Source organism: Mustela lutreola, chromosome 3, assembly GCF_030435805.1.
Source record: "Mustela lutreola isolate mMusLut2 chromosome 3, mMusLut2.pri, whole genome shotgun sequence".
In the NCBI taxonomy this organism is placed as follows: Eukaryota; Metazoa; Chordata; class Mammalia; order Carnivora; family Mustelidae; genus Mustela; species Mustela lutreola.
The window spans coordinates 78,681,105-78,704,424 of record NC_081292.1 but is presented as its reverse complement, the minus strand read 5'-3'; the positions used below and the strand labels follow the sequence as shown (position 1 = coordinate 78,704,424).

Here is a 23,320-nt window from a genome sequence, read left to right as displayed (position 1 = left end):
CCTAAATAAGAACATTCTACATTAAGAGATACAGTAATCACAACAGTACCACAATAAAATGTATAAGAGCCTGAAACAAGTTCAAATAAGCTAAATAATGTCAAAAGGACACATATTTCAAAACTTTATTTTTCTAAGTCATTGTTTGTCTTTTTTTTTTTTTTTTTTAAGATTTATTTATTTATTTATTTGACAGAGAGAAATCACAAGTACACTGAGAGGCAGGCAGAGAGAGAGAGAGAAGGAAGCAGGCTCCCCGCTGAGCAGAGAGAGCCCGATGCGGGACTCGATCCCAGGACCCTGAGATCATGACCCGAGCCGAAGGCAGCGGCCCAACCCACTGAGCCACCCAGGCGCCCATTGTTTGTCTTTTCATGTCTAATTTATCCCAGATAAGTGGGAAAACCTTCTAAAGTCACACATACTTTTTGTAAATGGCTATTAAATATTTTAAAATTTCATCATCACTAAGAAGCACAAAAATGTTAATTAAAAGATACATCAATCTTCTCTTATAAATTAGCAGAGATGTAAAAATTATGAGTATTTCATTCTGAAAAATATAAACTGTCACAATCTTTCTAAAAGTTAGGCAGCAACAAAGTAAGAGCCTCAAATATCCATTCTCTCTGACCTAGGAACCTGACATCTAATCTATTGTAAGATGGTAACTGGAAACACAAAGACAGCTAAGTATCTGATCACAAAGTACAGATCAATATCACTAATCATTAGAGAAAGGCAAATGAAAACCACAAGGAATTTTCATCTCACACCTGTTAAAATGGCTACTATGAAAAAGGCAAGAAATAACAAAAACTGCTGAGGATGTAGAGAAAAGGGAACTCCTATACACTGTTGACATGAATATAAACTGGCCTATCCATTGTAAAAAACAGGCCAGCAGATCCTCAAAAAATTAAAAATTATACTACCACACGCTGGCTCAGAACTCTTGATCTTGGGGTCATGAAAACTCTTGATCATGAAACTCTTGATCTTGGGGTCATAGCCCCACATTGGAGTGTAGACTTAAAAAAAAAAAAAAAAAAAAAAGGCAGAGCGAGCATAAAAAGTAAAAAAAAAAAAAATTAACTATCTTATGACCCAGCAATCCCATTCCACAAATACATCTGAAGAAAATGAAATCAATACCTCAGAGAGTTATCTACACACTCACGTTCACTGCATTACTCACAATAGCCACGATATGAAAACAATCTAAATGTCTTTCAGCTCAAGAATGGATAAAGAAAGGTTATTCAGCCACAAAAAAGAAGAAAATCCTGGGGCGCCTGGGTGGCTCAGTAGGTTAAAGCCTCTGCCTTCGGCTCAGGTCATGATCCCAGGGTCCTGGGATCGAGCCCCGCATCTGGCTCTCTGCTCTGTAGGGAGCCTGCCTCTCTCTCTGCCTGCCTCTCTATCTACTTGTGATTTCTCTCTCTGTTAAATAAATAAAATCTTTTAAAAAAAAGAAGAAGAAGAAGAAAATCCTACCACTTGAGATAACATGGATGGACCTGGAAGGCATGCTAAATAAAATATGCCAAAGAATGACAAATAGTGTATGGTATCACTTATACATGGCATCGTAAAAATGAATGAATGCAGATTTCATAGGAATAGAGAACAGATAGTAGTTGCAGGGGCTGGGAGAAGGGGGAAATGGAGAGATGAAGGTCAAAGGATATAAACTTTCAAGTAAAGGAGAATAATTTCTGAGGATCTAATATACAGCATAGTGACGATAGTTAAGAGTAGATCTTAAGGAAGCTCACCACACACACACAAAAAGAGTTAGCTATGTACGGTAATGGAGATGTTAACTATCTTGATCTTGGAAATCATTCCACAATGTATATGTATATCATATCCATCCCACTGTACACTTTAAAAACATTCAATTATATGTCAATTATTCCTCATAAAGCTGGGGGTGGGCTATGTGTGTACAGGGATGTTTGAGGTGTAATTTTACAGTAGGAACACTGGAAACAACTTAAATATTCAACAGGGAAATAATGAAGTAAGAGCATACCCATCTGATGGAATATTATACAGCTATTAAGATGTTTACAAAGGGTTTGAGTTTGGGGTTTTTTTTTTAATAGTTAAAGGAAAATCCTTACATTATTATGGCAGTTAAGTGAAAAGAAGTACAGTTCTGCCTTGAACAATGTGGAGGCGAAGGGCACCAACTCCTCACACAGTTGAACATCCACAACTAACTCTCCCAAAACACAACTGCTAATAGTCTACTGTTAACTACAAGCCTTACCAACAACACAAACTGGTTGATTAATACATATTTTGTATGTCATATCTACTACATACTGAATTCTTAAATCAAGCTACAGAAAAGATTTTAAGAAAATCATAAGGAAAATAAATTTACAGTAATGGACATAAATATATTGAAAAAAATTTGTATGTTAAGTGGACTTCTGCACTTCAAGCCCATGATGTTCAAGGGTCAACTATACATAAAATGGTTTAAAGGGGTGCCTAGGTGGCTCAGTTGGTTAAGCATCTGCCTTCAGCTTAGTCACGATCCCGGGGTCTTGGGATCAAGCCCAATGCCAGGCTCCCTGCTCAGCAGAGAATCTGTTTCTTCCTCTCTACCTCTCCTCACTGCTCATGCTCTCTGTAATAAATAAAATCTTTTAAAAAAATGGTTAATAGGATTTAGCTACAACTAGATTAGAAAAACTTCACAAAATACTGCAGGCACCAATATACCAACCACTATTCCTTCTAAATGCAGATTAACGGGTGATTTAAATTTTTTATTCATATTTTTCTTCATTTTCCAATTTTTCTATAAAGAGGTACTTTAATGCCTTAAAACAGCTAATATAGGGATGCCTCAGTGGCTCAGTGGGTTAAGCGTCTAACTCGATGCTGGCTTGGGTTGTGCGACCTGGGCATGGAGCCTGCTTAAGATTCTCTCCCCCACTTTCCCTCTGTATCTCCCCACCATCCCTCTATTTAAAAAAAAAAAAAAAAAAAAAAAAAAAAAGCTTATAGGAATAAGAAGTCCCACTCCTGAGAAAATACCCAAAAGAATGGAAAGCAGGGTCTCAAAGAGGTATTCGAATAAGTTTGAAAAGTTCAAAGCAGCAGTGTTCGTAAAAGCCCAAAATGTAGGGACGCCTGGGTGGCTCAGTTGGTTGGATGACTGCCTTCGGCTCAGGTCATGATCCTGGAGTCCCGGGATCGAGTCCCGCATTGGACTCCCAGCTCCATGGGGAGTCTGCTTCTCTCTCTGACCTTCTCCTCGTTCATGCTCTCTCTCACTGTCTCTCTCTCAAGTAAATAAATAAAATATTAAAAAAAAAAAAGCCCAAAATGTAGAAGTGTCCATCAACAGATAAATGGATAAACAAAATGTAATATATACATACAGTGATAATTCAGCCTTAAAAAGGAAATTCTGATATATGCTGTAATATGGATTATTTGTGAACACTACATAGTTTTCATTTGCATTTCCCTGATGATTAGTGATGCTGATCTGTACACATTTCTTTGTGCTTCTAATTGCTATCTTAGAATAGATCAGGTATCAGAATTAAGCCAGGGATAAAAAAGGGCAAATACTGTTATGTGGTTCCATTTATCCCTCTGACTAAGTAGAGTTGTCAAATTCAGATACTGGTGGTTGCCAGGAGCTAGGGAAATGTACAGTTACTGTTTAATGGGTATCGCGTTTCAGTCTTGCAAGAGAAAAAGAGTCCTGGAGATTGCCACATTAATTTGTGGCAAATGTATTTGCCATAAATACATTACCTGTATTACTATAATGTATTACTTGTATTACTACTCAACTATATATTTAAAAATGGTTAAGGTGGTAAATTTTAGGTTATGTGTATTTTGCCACAACTAAAATTTTTGAAACAAAAGAGAACTCAAGAAAAAATAATAATAAATAAGCTAATATGATTTTTTAAAACTTTATCAACCATAATAGACTTCTGAAGTTCTCCACTGAGAACTACTGAAAACAAGGTCCCCCAAACAGGAGGTTTTCTTTCAACTGTACATTCTGGAATGAAGCTGACAATGCATTATATATATTAAAGTTGTAAGTTATTCTTAAGGTTTAAATTATGGGAGAGATGAAGAAGTTGGGTGAAGGCAAGAACCTGAACACCAACAATATTGCATTCTGAATAAGGTCAATTTAAATTTAGTATTGGGGGACGCCTGGGTGGCTCAGTTGGTTAAGCAGCTGCCTTCGGCTCAGGTCATGATCCCACGGTCCTGGGATCGAGTCCCGCATCGGGATCCTTGCTCGGCAGGGAGCCTGCTTCTCCCTCTGCCTCTGCCTGCCTCTGTCTGCCTGTGCTCACTCGCTCTCTCCCTCTGTCTCTGACAAATAAATAAATAAAATCTTTAAAAAAAAAAAAAAAAGAATTGGGACGCCTGGGTGGCTCAGTTGGTTAAACGGCTGCCTTCGGCTCAGGTCATGATCCCAGCGTCCTGGGATCCAGTCCCACATCGGGCTCCTTGCTCAGCAGGGAGCCTGCTTCTCCCTCTGCCTCTGCCTGCCATTCTGTCTGCCTGTGCTTGCTCTCTCCCCCTCTCTCTCTCTGATAAATAAATAAAATCTTTAAAAAAAAAGAATAAATTTAGTATTGGATGATGAAATCCAGTATATTTCCACCTTGAAGATGAGAAGCACACCATACTTGTCAACTATCAACATGATTTTTAACTCAAAGGCCCAAAGGAAGATAAAGAAAAGGCACTCTTAAAAGAATACCATTCAGGCTAAGGCCTTCAGATAAAAATCATTTGAAAAATCCTTCTGAAATATTCTCATGTATTTATATCTAGATACTTGCTAACTAGGGCCCTAAAAGTACACAGATAGGAGGAACATTATTCTCTCTTGGAAAAATGTTGATCTCCTGATAGGTACATGTTAACCAAGAGTCAAACTTATGTCTATTATATCACTTATTTTGCCAACGTTGCAAGTTTTCTATCTATTGAAGGAACTGATACTAAGAAAATCATACCTCATCTTTAGTACCAGGTTCTTTATATTAAAAGAAACATTTTTTATTATAGCTGATTATATAAATATATTACTTCTTCATATGGGTTTTTTTAAAGATTTTATCTATTTATTTAGAGAGAGAGAGAACGTGTGCAAGGGGAGGGTGGTAGATGGAGACAGAGAGAGAACCTCAAGCAGACTCCACACTGAGCACAAGCCCGACATGGGGCTCAATCCCAGGACCCTGAGATCATGACAAGAACCAAAATCAAGAGTTGGGCGCTCAACCAACTAAGCCACCCAGACACCCTGACTTCCAATGTTTCAAAGAAGCTTTGGCTTTAAATACCTTTCTATTTATACTTAATACTTCCTGCTATGTAGCATTTTCAGGACAGAATTTTTACTGCCGAGATGTTTCTGCCTAATCAAAAGAAAACCGAGCAATCCAAACTCAGAATTTTTTTTTTTTTTAAGATTTTTATTTATTTGACAGAATGAGAGCAGGAGAGCACAAGCAGTGGGAGTGGCTGAGCAACAGGGAGAAGCAGGCCCCACCCCCCAGCCAAGCAGGGAGCCTGATGTGGAGCTCTCAATGGAATCATGACCAGAGCTAAACGCAGTTGCTTAACCAACTGAGCCACCCAGGTATCCCCAAACTCAGAAATTTCTGAAGCTACTTTCATATTTTAATATATTTTAATGACTATCAGTAGTAATAGTTCCACAAAAAAAAATAATGAAATATCAGATCTATAACTATGATTAAATGAAAGACTCCAAAAAGGTAGAAAGGACTTTGGATTGGTTAAATAGAGCATATCTGAAAATGGGTGTTATGTACCTTTAAAAACTAAAAGAGGCAGTTTATATATAATGTGCTACCACATGTGTTTAGGAAATGGGGAAACATGGGGTGTTTGGCTGGGTTTGTCAGAAGAGCATGCAATTCTTGATCTCAGGGTTGGGAATGTAAACCCCACGCTGGGTGCAGAGATTACTAAAAATTATAAAAAATAAATATTAAAAAAGGGAAAACAAAAAATACATACATATTTGCATGTGTATGCATAAAACACATAGGAAGCCACAAAAGAAACTAGTAACCTAGTTCATCTCCAGGGAGGTGGGACCAAGTTGTTGCAGGCAAAAGTGGGAGGGGAACTTTCCACTCACAATTTTTTGTACCTTTTGAATTTTTAATCTTGAGAGTAACACCTTCTAAAAAAAAAAAAAAAAAAAAAGGGTGCCTGGGTGGCTCAGTGGGTTAAGCCACTGCCTTCGGCTCAGGTCATGATCTCAGGGTCCTGGGATCAAGGCCCACAGTGGGCTCTCTACTCAGCAGGGAGCCTGCTTCCCTCTCTCTCTCTCTGCCTGCCTCTGTCTGCTTGTGATCTCTCTCTGTCAAATAAATAAATAAAATCTTTAAAAAGAAAAAAAGTAAAGGTTCCTTTCTACAACTTACAGAGTTTAGTAGTACTACTTCCTTAACTGCTTAATTTTCTATCAATAAGAAAATTCAATTCCCTAAATCCATTACCTTACAATATTAACTATAAGTTGTTCTTTAAGGAGAAAATTTTGAGTTTAGTAAATTACAGACACAGCATAAAAATAGCTCCTTGACAAATGAAATTAATGACAGTGATAAACCAGTTTTACACACACATATACAACAAAAACAACCATTATGTGGCTGTTTTCAGCTATCTTTTTGTCCAAGAACAAAAAGGAAGGTTAGTTGCATCATATGTGAAAAGTCATCAATACGTTGCAGAAAGGCAATCAGTATCTGGAAAGCAGCTAAGCGAAAGTACCCATGCTCCAAGTGAGGAAGAGTAAAGAACTTTTCTAAATTATATGATCCTGCCTAATAAAAAGAATTATAACCTGTTTATATACTAACCAATAATCAACTGCTCAACTATTAGAGAAAGAATATGGCCATTTCAGTAAATTCTACAATGATTTTTATAAAATTTTACCTGATACAGCTTTCACAGTAACAATTTCCATGCAAGTATAAATATATCAACTTATTTTCAATTAACTGGAATGTGTTAGTATTAAAAAAGCATTATCAGGGGCGTTGGGTGGCTCAGTTGTTAAGAGTCTGCCTTTGGGGCGCTTGGGTGGCTCAGTGGGTTAAAGCCTCCGCCTTCAGCTCAGGTCATGATCTCAGGGTCCTGGGATCGAGCCCCACATCGGGCTCTCTGCTCAGCGGAGAGCCTGCTTCCTCCTCTCTCTCTGCCTGCCTCTCTGCCTACTTGTGATCTCTCTCTGTCAAATAAATAAACAAAAATCTTAAAAAAAAAAAAAAAAAAAAAAAAAAGAGTCTGCCTTTGGCTCAGGTCATGATCCCAGAGTTCTGGGATCAAGCCCTGCATCAGGCTCCCTGCTCAGCAGAGAACCTGCTTTTCCCTCTGCCTGCTGCTCCCCTGCTGTGTTCCCTCTCTGGCTGTCTCTCTCTGTCAAATAAATAAATAAAATGAAAGAAAGACAGAAAGAAAGAAAGAAGGAGGGAGAAAGAAAGAAAGAAGAGAGCAAGAAAGCAAGCATTATCAAAGTACTGGTAATTATCTTTACTACTTGTTTTGAAACAGGAGTTGCAAGCATTCTATTTATGTTATTTAGTTTTAAATGGATTATAACTGACATACAATATTAGTTTCAGGTGTACAACATAGTGATTTGGTATTTTTATACATTATAAAATGATTATCTTTATATGTTTAGTTACCCTCTGTCACTAAACAAAGTTACTACATTACAGACTATATTTTCCATACCGTATATTACATCCTGTGACTTATAAATTTTATAACTGGGACGTTTGTACCTCTTAATCCCCTTTACTTAGTTCATGCAACCCCCCAACCCTTCTTCTCCAACCACCAAAACCACCACCAGTTTGTTCTCTGTATCTGAGTATTTCAATTTTTTTTCTTTTTAGATTCTATAAATAAGTGTGTGTGTGTGTGTGTATTTGTCTTCCTCTGACTTACTTGACTTAGCACAATGCCCTTAAGCATTCTTACATGAAAATAAGAATCTATAAATAATCACAAACCTGTGTGTAAGTACAATTCTTCTTTTTACATTTGCCACATGTGAATAAGTCAGTCTGGGTCCCACCCGTCTTGGCCATCTGATGCTCTCTGATGGCTTCTTTGGTCAAATTTTTCCGCATCTCTTTGAGTTCATCACTAGCCATTTCCTGTGAGAGAGATGGTAATACCACTCAGTTATAGGCAACTCCTATATATATCCTGAATGTTTTTTATGTTCTATTAGCTTAATAAAAATGGAACAAAAACCAACTTTTAGAGTTTTAAAGGTGAAAAATTATTTTTCCTCCAAGAACTCAGAGTTTGCTTTCTTTTAAAATTTCATCAAATACTTTTAAGTTTCTATGTGAAAATTAGATTTAATTACTGCTTAAAGGTTTATAAACAATGTAATAAATAATACTAGAGCAATGAGCACCTCTAATACCCAGATTGTTGTCCGTAACATTGCTCTCCCCAAAAAGGAATGAGGGATCTTTGGAGAAGCATCTGGTTCCCATTTTGAACCAAGAAATGCACGGGATTTGGGGCGCCCGAGTGGCTCAGTCAGTTGAGCGTCCAACTCTTGGTTTTGGCTCAGATCATGATCTCAGGGTTGTGAGATCCAACCCCATAAAAACTGTGCTCAATGCGAAGTTGGGCTTGGGATTTTCTTCTCCTTCTCCCTCTGCCCCGCCCCCTGCTCATACTCTATTAGGAAAAAAAAAAGAAATGCACAGGATAAGCCAGGGTCATCCTTTTGTGCCAGAGAAGAATGGAAGCTACCAAAGACTTGTGGTTGAGTCATATGGATGAGAGGCTAATATGAAGGAGCTCCCGTTAGCCAAAGATAGGGCAATTTCTTTAGCTATCAAAATAAATTTCTGTAAAGAACCAATCCCCACTGAATAAATAAAAATGTCACGAGCCCATGATGATACCGGAAAAGAAGAGCACAACCATACAAAAATGGCAAGAAAAGCCTCCAGTGGCAGGTACTAGGGCACCAACTCCTCATTCTGGTAACTATTAACTAAAGGAAGAGTTTCAGACAACAGACAACATTTACTTGCCTTTCATATCCAAACCAAGAGGTCACCAAGTGCCCGAGTTTACAATGGAAAATGCTTCTTTATCAAAGAAATCTAGCTAATATATGTGAAAGGACGACAGAACTTTAGAAATCACTATTTTGTAACTCCTGGTAATTTAACCAATTCAGGTAAGGAAATCAGTGGATGAATGTATTAGATGAAAGGTCAAAGGAGAACTTTACAATGGAGGTTTCAGACTGTTAATATCCAAACTCACTAATTGAGCTCAACATGCTAACAGTAGAACAACAAGACATTATGTGTCTCCTGATGCAAAACAAAGTAAAAAGCACCAATTCCAAAGTATTATGTGGGGAAAACAGTTGAATTTGTATGTTATCAAACCTAGAGAACTAGATTCCAGTTCACAGAAAATAGAGAGGACAGAAAAGTTAAATAAATAACATCATAAGGGGGTGCCTGGGTGGTTCAATGGGTTAAAGCCTCTGCCTTCGGCTCAGGTCATGATCCCAGGGTCCTGGGATCGAGCCCTGCATCAGGCTCTCCACGCAGTGAGGAGCCTGCTTCCTCTTCTCTCTCTCTCTGCCTGCCCCTCTGCCTACTTGTGATCTCTGTCAAATAAATAAATAAATAATCTTAATTTTTAAAAATCATAAGGAGGAGGTCATTCATACTGTGGAATACAGAAGTAAATTGGTTTCTTCAACAGGTCAGTGTCATGAAGAAAAAGGGGGTCGGGGCAGGAGAAGAGACTGCAAGAGATTTAAACACATATATACAAAATCTTTAGAGACCCAACTAAAGGTATGTGCAGACTGGAATCCTGATACAAAGAAATGTACAATCAGGAAAATATTAATATATAAATTAGGAATTGCTGTTAGTTTTGTTGGATGTAGTGATGACAATGTAATTATGTAAGAAAAAAAATTTTTTTGAAAATTATATTTTTAAAGGTATCTCTCTTAGGTTTATAAAGGTAAAAAGATATAATGTCTGGGATTCGTTTGAATACAACTCAGGGGAAAAGGAAAAAAAAGGGATAGATGAAAAGGGTCATAAGGCACCTAGGCAGCTGCCTTCAACTCAGGTTTTAATCCCGGGGTTCTGGGATCAAGCCCCGCATCAGGCTCCCATCTCAGCAGACAGCCTACTATTCCCTCTCCCTCTGCTTGTGTTCCCTCTCTCACTGTGGCTCTCTCCGTCAAATAAAATCTTAAAAAAAGAAAAAGAAAAAGGGTCACAAATTCTATTTTTTAAAAGATTTTATTTATTTGTTTAGCTGGAGAGAGAGCACAAATTAGGGGGAGAGGCAAAGGAGAGAAGTGGACTTCCCACAGAGCAGGGAGCCAAATGTGGGGCTCAATCCCAGGACCTTGGGATCATGACACTTTACCGAATGAACCACCCAGGTGCCCCAAGGGTGACAAATTCTTGAAAATACGTGAAGCGTAGGTGATGGATATAAAGTTCATTACATTATGGTCTCTAGTGTTTTATGTTATTTTAATGAGGTTTTAAAAAAATAAATGTTAAAAATATAATAATTTTATTAGCTATATAGAAAGACAAATTTACTCTCCTGGATGTGTAATAAAATAATGAGACTGCAGATTACGAACAGCTGTGTCTATAAACAGCAAGCTCTGAATTTCGTTTTCTCAATCATTCCCTAAAATTTAAGGAACAGTTAATAAGATGTGACCAATTTTATGGCATTTAGCCATGAAAAGAACTTGGAGGTTAAAAAGCCTGTTTGCAATTAGATACTCAAATCTTCAATTCCACGTGAATCCAAAATAAGTAAAAACAGTTTAATTTAGACAATGATTTAAGGCAATCAACCAAAGATCATGGTATAGTTGTGGAAGAGACAAAGTATTGATACCAACAGATTTAATCACCTCAAATTATGTGTCTAGTACATTATACATATAAAATAGCAAAATAGCTAATGATAATTTATTATAAATATAGTACTTATAAAGTACTTTATGATTTATACATAGTTTTCACCTAACATCATAGAACCACACCATGGAAATGTTCATATATACTCACCTCTGCTGTCATTCTAGCGAATAAGTCAGGAGGAATATTTCCACACAGTACATTTTTCCTTAAATTTGGATTCTTAGCATCTTTAAGATTTGATATTCTACTTCGTACTCTATTTTTGTATTTCATGTCTGTATTCCTTATTTCTTGATAAATAGGTACTAGGCCGTTAAGGAAAAAAAGTTAAATTGTAGAAATATTTTTTTTTTATTTCACCAAAGTAAGAATTCCTAAAATTTCTAAGCAGTTCTCCAAAACGGTTTCCAACTTAGATTAAGCTAACAGGCTGTGTTTCTACCTCATTTCTTGATCTGTAACTGGCAAATAAAAGTGATCTTACTTTTATTACACTATGAATGAGCAATGCTTTCTTGTTTAAGGTCAGTAGCACACAAATTAGAGACATTTCAAAAAGTAACTTAGGTACTCAGTCTGAGTAAGAAAACTTGTGAAAAGAAGCCTGCATTTATATAAACTTTCACTTGCTCAAATCTGAATTCTACAAAGGATCCTAAAAGGCTAGATGACTACACAGTTCCTTTGGAGGCCCTCTGGGAAGAAATCATTCACGGTGCCCTAAAGGTTCATTTCCTCCCCCAGCTCAGGAAGAAGCTAGTTTACCAGGGTTTTTGGTTTTTTTTTTTTCCTTAACAGAACAGATGAGCCCAAAGAACAGCATACTTTCTTTCTAACAAGGCTATTTCCAAAACTAGGACAGTTCCATGGTCACATGGTCACCCAGATGTGCACAACCCCTCTCCCAAATCCCCTTTCGTGGCGCCCAGAACAAACGTAATGAACTCAGGGGACCCCACATGCTTTCCTGAGATCCCCCAAATGTGAAACCCTACTACACATGTATAGTGTGTGTGTGCCTTCCATGCCCTCCTTCTGCACAAGTTCATCTGAGATATCACATTCTCAATTTGCAAGGCAGAGAAATAAAAATACTATCAACACATATGTTTTAATTTTGATTAACAAGAAAACAAGAACAAAATAACATGGATGGCCCTGTATCTTGTCCTTGCAAAATAATACAATGAAGACAGAAACTGAAAAATCAAACTCTAAAATCTATACAGAAAGAAAAATAGTTAATCTAGCAGATTATTTAAACTGTCATGAATATACACACAAAGGATATCTTCCTCAATTTGAGATCCTAATTCTTCCTCATCAGCTCCAATAGCGACGTAGTCATCTAAACACAGGCACAAAGAATTGTCAAAAATAAGCGATTATGACATTAAAAAAAAAAATTTCAATACAGAATAAATTAACATTCCTATTTCTTCAACCCCATTGCCCTAATAAAGAGTCCTTTTTGTTTAGTTTCATTAGAAACTGATCTCTTTCCTACCCACTAGCCTCCTCCTCTGGATTCACCTAATGTCCACAGTGCTCCTGCATTGATGACTCCTTATCCCTCAGGAGTGGGGAAGTAATTGATCTAGCAGGCAATTCCTCAATTCACAACTCCATAAATTCTGGTTGCTCCAGCAGAGAGTAGAGAAAGTTACAGAAAGAACTGTCTTGTATCCTGTGACTCAGGCTTCAATGCAAAGAAACCATTCATTTTCATCTGCCAATCACATATATGGACACACTCAGAAGACTCCCATGCAAATATTCAAATGGATAGAAGGAAATAAAAAGAAACTAGGAAGAAAAAAGAAAAAATATATAAAGAAACAATAAGGGAACCAAAATAGAAAGGGCAGAGTAAAGAGAAAAACAGGTCATAGTAACTATGGTACAGTATAATAGAAAAGAAAAGGAATGAATTTGTATAAGATGATAAATATTCCTATATATGAAACTTTTTTACATAAGAATGAATACCTTCAAGTTAAATTAAGGCTCCCATATATATATAAATCAAGATCTCTTTTCCACTTAAAAGAAAGTAAAAAATGGAATTATGAATATAAAACTTAAATACTATATGTCATACTAACATTTAACAATAGGACCCAAATACAATACCATTAATGCTCAATCTGAGAGCAGAGTAATTACAGTTGACCCTTGAATGACACAGGGATTAGGGATGTCAACTCCCTGTACAGTAAAAAACCCGGTTATAACCTTTGACTCCCCAAAGACTTAACTAGTAATAGCATACTGTTAACCAAAAGCCTACCAATGATGTAAAGAGTTAACAAATATTTTATATATGTACTATACACCGTATTCTTATAATAGAAAAGAATGTATATATGTACTATACACCGTATTCTTATAATAGAAAAGAATGTTAAGAAAATTGTAAGAGAAAACACATTTACAGTATTGTACTCGTTTTGTTGGGAAAAAAAAATTCATTATAAGTAAACCCATGCAATTTAAACTCGTTATCCACGGGTCAACTAGGGTTTGCAGATTAAAAGTGGGGGAAAAGAAGATTTGTGAAAAACCTTTAAGTTACTATGAATCAAGAGAAACGTCCACATATTAGAAAGGATCTCCTTCTTGGAACTATACAGTAGCAAGCAGAGGACCCAGGATACCTAGTGCTCTCTTCCATCGTTAACCGCTATGTGCCACATCTTTCTGAACTAAGCAGTGCAAGCAGCTACACGAGGAAGCCACTGGCGAAACAGAAACATGAAGTGAATATGGCATCGGTGGTGGTGAAGAACAAAGGACCAGGAAATGAAACAGGGTACACTAAACTTACCTCCCGTTCGGAGAGCTGCGGCCAGCATCTCCCTACACTTTAACCGTACAGAATCAGAAGTGCTTGGTGCCCGAGGAAAAGATGAAACATAAGTATCTCGAGCATTTGTCTCATCCTTTCTGCTGCTTACGTTGCCACTGGAACTACTAAAATACATATACATGCACACACACACCAAAAAGAAAACAGGAAAAATTCTCTTAAAGTAACATCATTACTATCACTCTCTACAAACAAAAATTTGGGGTGTAAATAAGATCGTATTCAGCAATTCTTACATGAAAAAAGAAATTGCGTGCATATAGATTTCTAAAAAGTTAAAGTTTTAGGAAATCTGAGACATGTTTCATGTTTTTTTTTAACCAATTAAATACCTTGATTATTATCTTAAACATTAAACAATATTTTTAATAAAGAAAATACACATTACAACTCAATACAATAAATGAAAACAAGGATCTGGGTTTTGAGAAAGGGGAGAGGATGATACCAGAGAATACGAAGCTCTCAACCAAGACTAGAGGGGAAAAAACAATGCTTGAAAAACCCTATTCCAATTAGATAACCAATGAAGTTTATATTTAAAACACTCCCTTCTGGATAAAAAACGTGTAGTAAAAAATGAATTTTAAGAATATGAAAATGTCTCCCCTGGGGCTAATAATACATTGTATGTTTATAAAAAATTTTTTAAAATTTTTTAAAAAGAATATGAAAATGTCTCTTTAATTCCTCCCTAGAAACATCAACTCAATCAGGACAGCTCAACAGTTTTCCAGTCAACCTAATCATTTCAATTGCTTCTAACTTCTTAAGAGTCTCACCAAAATATTTTCTGTGGGGTTGTAATTAATGTTTATCACACTGAAGGTATTTGCCACAAACCTTTCCAAAGACAGCAATCACCAGCCACAGAGTAACTTGCTGCATTCCTCCAAAGAGATCCCACTTACTCTTTCTCCACAAAACCCACTATCAAAATGCACAAACTGATCCCAGTGGGCAGAACAGTCCTTCTGTATACCTTTTACATTTAATCACTTCCTTCCTGAAGCCTTGTCTTCTCCAGAAAGAGAGTGTGAGTAAGCGTGCGTGTGTATAGATAAACACCAACCATTTTGTCAGACTTCATATGTGATACTTCAATGTGTTTGTCAATAGGCTCTCTCCCTAAACTTCAATTACATAAAACAGACAAAAATAGACTAGGAACTCATGCCTTCTCCAATATCTATTTAAAATAGCTGCCTACACTTTTATGTTTTATATCCAAGACATGAAGTCAGCAACTTTGAATATAATACAACTGAAAGATCTATCAAAAATTTTGTAAATTATGGCCTATACTTTTCAAAAATATTATGGTCATGATAAACAGTGACAGACTGAAGAATTACTCCAGATTAAAGTAAACCAGACATGACAGCTAAATGCAGAATGTGATCCTGGATGATATTATGGAAAAATCTTTTCCTCTGCAATAAAATGCTTTATTGGGAAAACCGCTAACATATGAATATGCCCTACAGATTAGGAAAAAAGCACTGTATTAATCCTAACTTCTGGATTTTGGTATCTATATCGTGCTAGATATGAGAAAGAGTCCTTGTTCTCAGTAAATACACAATGATGTATCTAGGGATATAAAGGACTCTCATTTAGTCAAAATAAAATTATTCACGTGACTGAGTATGTACACACACATACATGTATGCAGATATACACAGAGTGGCAACTGGGAATTCTTTGTTCTGTTCTTACAATTTTCTAAGATTCTAAAACTATCTCAGGTCAGAAAACACTGAATAAATTTTATTAACAAAGGATGTTCACCCTTTAATTATTAAGTTTAGTTAGTTCTAATGCATAAGACAACAGTGTATGGAATATTAATTACTGTTACTGAGCCAATGAGGGGTACATTATCACTTTGGGGAAAATACTAAGACATAAACTAAGTTAAAATGGGTAGCCTAAAACTTGAGTCCATCAGAATCACTTGAAAAGCTTGTTAAAAACATTTCTGGGCCCCACCACCACAATTCCATATTCAGTAGTTCCAGAGTGAAGCCCAAGAATTTGCTTTGCTAACAAGTTGCAGGTTCCCAGCTGTTCCTAGGACTACACTTTAAGAACTACTGCTCTATAACAGAGTCAAGTGTTAAAACACAAGCTTCCCAAGAACAAAGTAACTGTATTTAACCTATTAGGCATATTATCTACAACATCAACATACTAGATACTACACAGTTTATTCATTACATGTGACAGGAAAAGAATAAATGCAAAAGGCCTTATGAAAACTGAGGAACAATTTGAACCCTTCATTACTGAACTTCACATTTTAAGTTCTTATGACAGACAGCTAAATTAAGAAGGAAGAAATTTGCATAAAAAGAGAAACAGATCCAGCCCCCCCCCAAAAAAACCAAAACTAAACTAAACTAAACTAAAAAAAGAAATGTGGTAAATAAAGGCAATAATCACTTGAATCCTTAATTAATACCTTAATACCTTCATTATCAATTCTATTAGTCCTATCCCAGGGATTCCATCCAATTAAGCTTACTGAATACAGTGTAATTTCTCCTTATTTATGTAGTATCTTCTAAGTCTCTTAAATTTCCATGAAAATCTTGTAAGAAATCTTAGAATATTCTATCTGGCTATACACATTTACTAATTCTGTCTGGTTTTTTTTTTTTTTTTAATTTTTTTTTTCAGTGTTCCAAGATTCATTATTTATACACCACATCCAGTGCTCCATGCAATACATGCCCTTAATACCCATCACCAGGCTCATCAATTCCCCTAACCGCCTCCCCTTCAAAACCCTCAGTTTGTTTCTCAGAGTCCACAGTTTCTCATGCTGCATCCCCCCCTCTGATTTACCCCAACTGACTTTTCCTTTCCTTCTCCTAATGTCCTCCATGTTATTCCTTATGCTCTACAAGTAAGTGAAACCATAATTGACTTTCTGTTTATTTAGAAAATAGAAAAAGGAGTACAGACATAAGACCATAAATAAGACCATGAAGGAAGTGACAGTCAAATACAACTATGACTTCAAACAGAAATGAATTTCCATAAAGTGCATACCTTTCTTCTCTTGCTTCAGGGCTATTCTGTGATGTAATTGCAGCATCTTTTTTCTTTTCTTCAGGGTCTTTATCTGTTGATGGTCCATCTGAAAATTAGGAAATCCCTCAGATGTTAGAATTTGTTTAAAAAATTATAAAATGGGGGCGCCTGGGTGGCTCAGTGGGTTAAGCCACTGCCTTCGGCTCAGGTCATGATCTCAGGGTCCTGGGATCAAGTCCCGCATCGGGCTCTCTGTTCAGCAGGGAGCCTGCTTCCCTCTATCTCTCGCTCTCTCTGCCTGCCTCTCCATCTACTTGTGATCTCTCTCTCTCTGTCAAATAAATAATAAATAAAATCTTTAAAAAAAATAAATAAAATAAATAAATAAAAATAAAAAATTATAAAATGGAACTACTTCACATTATCAAACTATTGATACAACAACAACAACAAAAATCCTAAAATTTCAAAAGTAAATGAAGTTTATGCAAGCTATTCTACTAGCATATGTACTTGGGTATTTTTCACAGTGCATGCTTAGCAATCCCAAATAAACTCCCTCATTTAGTGGGAAGCACAAAATTCATATGCCGATGAGAACCTAAAATGGCAAAAAATATACTTAAAATCTTTTTAAAACTAGTAAATAAATAAATCAATGAAATGGAGAAAAATATAAAGAACAAAGGAAAGAATATAGAAATAATATCAGTACTGTCATTTTAAAAATAAAAAGTACAAAGCATATATAGCAATATAATTTTAACAATTTTTCATGAAGTCAAAAAATTTGAGGTAGTATCCAAAATGTATATAAATATTTCTGGGATAGTAAACAAAGAACATTTTCATAGAAAAGACTTCAGGAGTAGTAAGGCCTACCTAACACCTCCTCTATCTTAAATAATCTGTAAAGTAATATAGAGTCCACAAGCTTTAAGAGATAAAGAGGTATAAAACAGATTGGGCCAATGCAACTGTTTAACAATGAAAAGAAATATACATGTTTAAATCAACCAGAACCGCTTTCTGAAGCGGGGTTCAGAAAACGTTTGGATCTACTGCATAAATTATCCCACTTATCTATCTACATTTTGATCCCTACATAATTAATAAGAGGTACATAAATACTTTACTTCTACATATCCCTCTGTACAGCATATAAAAGAGCATAAACATATTCCACTGTTTATCAGGACCACCTAGGTAACTTTTAAGCATAACCTAAAGCTCAAACTCCTATTCTGATCCATTCAATCCAAATTTCTGGCAGTGAAGCATAAGCATCAAAACCTTTAAAAGTTCCCCAGATGACTCTAATATGCTAATCTAGATGAGGCTAATTGATAGAGAATGGTATAAATCACAATTCTAGGAATTCATCTTGTAAATGTTAGGGTTACCAAATCCAAAATACAATTCAAGTCCCCTATAATATTGTGTAAGTTTTCACTTACTCATTTTATTGCCCCTTTTTATTCTCTACAATTCATTCCCAAAGCCTAAAGCTGGTAGAAAACAAAGATTACTAATGACATTAAAGAATGTAACAAGGACTAGAAAATACTCCAAAACTAAAAGGGTAGAAAGCATGTGAAAGGTGATGTAACAATGCAATACTACCTAACAATGCAATCATACAGATCCCACACACAGCTCTAACGGTGTGAACTGGTGAAATCCTTGGAGGAAGCAGAGCAGTAAGAGATGTAAACAGCCTTAAAAGCATTCCTAGAATCTTAATATAGTGTCATGACCAACAGAGCAGACCCAGAGACAAGGCGGCCAGCTCCGGACTGAGACTATCTGCAGATTACACCTCACCACCAATCCAACTGTGCATAAGATGCTTAATCTCCATTTCTCTTTAGAAAATGGGAAATATATTGACACCTAGTACACTGCGCTCCTGGGAGGGTTAAATATATCCATATGTTAAGTATTCAAACTATGCTGCAGTGTAGCAGTAGTAGTAAATCTTCTGGAAATCTATCTAGTAATCTATAGAAAAAGTTTTAGGCAGAAAGATGTTCATCAAGACATTATTTATAATAGCTATAAAGTTAAGAAAAACACATCTAAGTGATTAAATTAAGGCAAGTGATTAAGGCATAATCACCCAGGGGATTATTCTGAAGCCAATAAAAGTTAGTTAATGATGATATAAAAATATAGGTTTTTTTCATTAAAAAAGGCAATATAAGTAAATATACATATAGTATAATTATAGTTGAAGCAAAATCCATACACAAGGAGAAAAAAAGGGCAAGAAATGCAATAACATATTAACTGATGGTTGTATTTAAAGACAGACTTAATGACTTCTTTTCCTCCTCCAATTCTCCATATTTAACGAACAGGGAAATCTTTCAATATTAAAAAAAAGTTTTTAAAGGAAAACCTGTAATGAGATCAGATACCTCCAATAAGTATAAAAAAGTAGAACTTCTTTAAATTTAAGATTAAATGAATGTAACTACAATGTCCCACAAAATGTAAACCATCTTTCCAGAAATAAAAAACATGTATATGGTTCTCAGTCAACTTTCTATGGCAAATCCTAATTACTTTAGAATATGGAATAAGATTTAAAATTTAAATGAATTATAAAAAAAAAATAAAATAAAATAAAAAATAAAATTTAAATGAATTATAAAGTTTCAGTTTGTCTTTAAAGACTAGGGTTTTTTTTTTTTTTTAAGTTTTTTTATTTTGAAATAATCTGAAGCTTGCACCAATGTTTTAGAAATATGCAAAAAACTTTACTCAGGCGCACCTGAGTGGCACAGTCAGTTAACCATCCAGACTCTTGGTTTTGGCTCAGATAGTGATCTCCGAGCCCTGGGACTGCGACCTATGTCGGGCTCTGTGCTCAGCATGGAGTCGCTGGGGTTTCTCTCTCTTCTTCCTCTGCCCCTCCCCACTGCACATTCTCTCTCTAAAATAATAAATAAATCTTAAAAAAAAAAAAAAAAACTTCACTCAGATTCCCCAAGTGTTAATGTTTGGTATACTCACTTCCTTATTCATTCATCACTGCACCCTACTATACACATACATACATGTGTGCTATATGTACACAAACCCGCACACTATTGTGTGCAAACATATTTCTTTTGAACCATCTGAAAATCCGTAGCAGATACCTTGCTCCTTAATCCCAAAATACTTCACTATGTACTCCTCAAGAAAAAAATTCATTTATATAACTACAGTAAATAATAAGTAAATGTAACAATGATACAATACTGCTTACTTACCTATATACCTTACAAAAAGCTCTTTATAGCAATTTTTCCTTTCTGGTCCAGAATCCAATACAGGAACATATATTGTATTTAATTTTCTTAAGACTAAACTCTTTAAATTTTAGAGGCTTTACAATTTTTAGTTCTTAGTTTCTAAGCTCTTAGAAGTAATGGGTTTTTTTGTTATTACTACTATTGCCCTTGAAATTTTAAAAGTTTCAACTTTTTCTATTTTTCATCCATGTAAGGCTAATATCTGCTTGATTACATGCTGGGGCAGGGAAGACAGATGAACCCAACACATTTTCTGGTTCCAGAATATAAAAAAAAGATAAAACAGAAGGGGTTTGTCAAACGGACACAAGAGCCAGTTTGAATGGGTGCCCATCAGTCAAATCCGGGATAATATAAACATCAAAATAATAATAACAGTAATGAATTATAATCCATGTTATAAAATAGGAATCCACTAATAGGAAAATAACAGGCAAATAAAAGGAGGGTTCTTTCTTGTAGTAGTAGAACGTTGATTTATAAATACTGAAGAAGTGGAAGAGTTAGAAAATCACAATTTTGCAACTAACACTATAAAGAGCAATTTGGGCAAGAACTGGTTGATACTAAATGGGGGGTGGGGAGAAGACCAAAGAGAAGCAAGATAGTTTAAGGATCTTAAATGTCTCTCATAAAATGCCTATCAGATATAAGAAGAAAAATGATAAACTGTACAGTGTATGCCTTGACTAGGTTATCAAAATTAACAGATAAATGGCTCTGGATGTGATAACCTCATATCCAACTACAGATGCACAATCTGATCTAATCATGAGAAAATAACAGAAAAGGTCCAAATCAGAATTATTTTAAGCTGCTATTAAAAACACTGATGATAAATAAAGAAAGAAAGAAAGAAAAACAAAGATGAGTGCTTATATTCTTCAAATTGTCAATGTTATAAATAACATAAGAAGGCTTAAGAACTATTCCAGAGCAGAAGACTAGTGATCTTAGACTTGTTCTTAAAGGGAAAAAACAAGTTAGAGGGCATCAGTGGAACACCTGACAAAACGGGAACCTGCCCTGTAGATTACAGTACTATACTGATGTTCCATTTCTTGACTTTCCTATATTATGATTACATAAGAAAATAAAACTTGTTCCAAGAATATAGACAATTAAGTACTGAAGGGTAAAGGATGATAGATGAAACTATTCTCAAATGGTTTAGCAAAAGTAATTTGTGCATTTGAATATATACATACAGAGAAAGGGAAGAAATATGACAAAACAAAAATGGCAAATATTAAAAATTAATGATCTAGAAAAAGACACATGTGGGTTATTTTTATTATTCTTGTAAACTTTCTGTAGGTTAGAAAATCATTTCAAGGAGCACTTGGGTGACTCAGTCGTTAAGCACCTGCCTTCAGCTCAGGTCATGATCCCAGAGTCCGGGATGGAGCACGGCATCGGGCTCCTTGCTTGGTGGGAAGCCTACTTCTCCCTGTCCCACTCCCCCTGCCTATGCTCCCTCTCTCACTATGTCGCTCTCTGTCAAACAAATAAACAAAATCTTTAAAAAAAAAAAAAAAAGAAAGAAAGAAAATTATTTCAAAAACCTTTTTAAAAAGCATGACAACTTTGTAATGGGCAGAAATTTTCTTCTTAAAGAGAAGTCCAGTTCTAAGTGTTAAAAGACAAAAAAAGCTAATTTTGACTAACTTAAAAAAGTAAAACCCTCAGGGATGTCAGACTAATGCCCCTCTCTCTTAATATAAGGCATCCATTTCAACACATTTATATATTTAAACAGAAAAAAATGCAAATACCAAATGTTTGAGTAAGCCAGATCATAAATATATATAAGAGAAGATCAATTATACCTAATAACTTTTTCCAGGATTTGATGAGAGACTTTGCTAAAGATGTAACTTCTTCATCTGTACTCTGCTTGCGAATAGCATTTACTGACATTCCAATTCTTGTGGACTGCAAGACAATGACAAAAAAATTTGTATAAGTCATTTATTTCAGACACTTTAGTGTTTCATTTTCTTCTTTCCCATTTTCCTGTGACAAAAAACCTCAGTTGTTTAAATTCTTTGAAACTATATTAATATATTCTTGTATATTATATACACACACACACACACATACACACACATATTCTTATATACGATAGAATTAAGATACATGCGTCTTTAGATCAAATACTGGACTCATCGAGGTTATTACCATAGAGATCTGTAAGCATATAAGTTGCTATTATAATAAGGCTGGTTAACCAGTAAAATGAAATCAGTCTTTCCATATCTCTCAAAGAATAAAACATAAAATGTTTGTATTTATATGTAGGCCATCCTGAAGCAATCATGACTAATATATGCACTTCTTTGTTTCTATATATTCTTCAACATAGATTACTCCATAAATCACCTGCTGGGACTTCAATGAAAATACCCAAATATTACCATCGATAGAGGCTTAAAAGCATTTTTTTGCCCAAACCCACAAATAATCACAGAAATTAAAATGGACTTCAGAGAATACAGTAATACATCATGCGGAAATATTATTATTCTTATGCCCAGGATTATGCTGGGAGCATCCATATATTCATTAATCTTCCTAACAACCCTATGAAGTTGAGATCATTATCCCTACTTGTCCAGCAATATTACTAATTGGTAAAGCTGGGATTTTAATGCAGGTCTGCCCACCCCCAAAGTCCATGCTCTTTCCTGTACATCAATGGTTTTCAAATTGTGCTCAAAGAACACAAAAGCTATGACAGGCCAATTAAGGATGATAAATAAAAAATGGTAAATTATTTAGTAAGTTCAAGTTGTTAGTAGACAATCTTTCAAAACATACAGTCAATGGAAGAAAAAAAACAAAAGGAATTGTTAGTGGCAAAAAAGGGGGGGAATCCCTGCTATAAACTTTAAGACAGAATAATAATTGTGTACTTATGGTTTCCTGCTAAATTATCCAGTCTTCTCAACAAAGAGATTCAAGACAGAAATTGGTTCAAGAATTTAGAGCATGTGTTTGGCTGGAATGGCCTACGTTAGACCTATGGAAGGCTACGCAATGCAGATAAGGTTTCATAGTAGAAAGATAAAGGGGACTCTGCAATT

The 23,320-nt window shown here is 35.5% G+C and overlaps 1 protein-coding gene across 3 annotated transcripts in view; it reads right to left on the bottom strand.

Annotated features, from left to right (window-relative positions):
• The window catches only part of TCEA1 (transcription elongation factor A1), a 42,130-nt gene that overhangs the window by 3,675 nt on the left and 15,135 nt on the right, over positions 1 to 23,320 (bottom strand). For 2 of the 3 annotated variants that reach the window (XM_059166444.1, XM_059166442.1), the window contains 6 exons: positions 22,064 to 22,169; positions 16,951 to 17,038; positions 13,852 to 13,997; positions 12,316 to 12,372; positions 11,172 to 11,326; positions 8,079 to 8,225 (listed from right to left, as the gene is read on the bottom strand). In XM_059166444.1, the coding sequence (XP_059022427.1) occupies positions 8,079 to 8,225; positions 11,172 to 11,326; positions 12,316 to 12,372; positions 13,852 to 13,997; positions 16,951 to 17,038; positions 22,064 to 22,169 (699 nt within the window). The remainder of the gene's footprint in view (positions 1 to 8,078; positions 8,226 to 11,171; positions 11,327 to 12,315; positions 12,373 to 13,851; positions 13,998 to 16,950; positions 17,039 to 22,063; positions 22,170 to 23,320) is intronic. The other variant, XM_059166443.1, reaches the window with a different exon arrangement.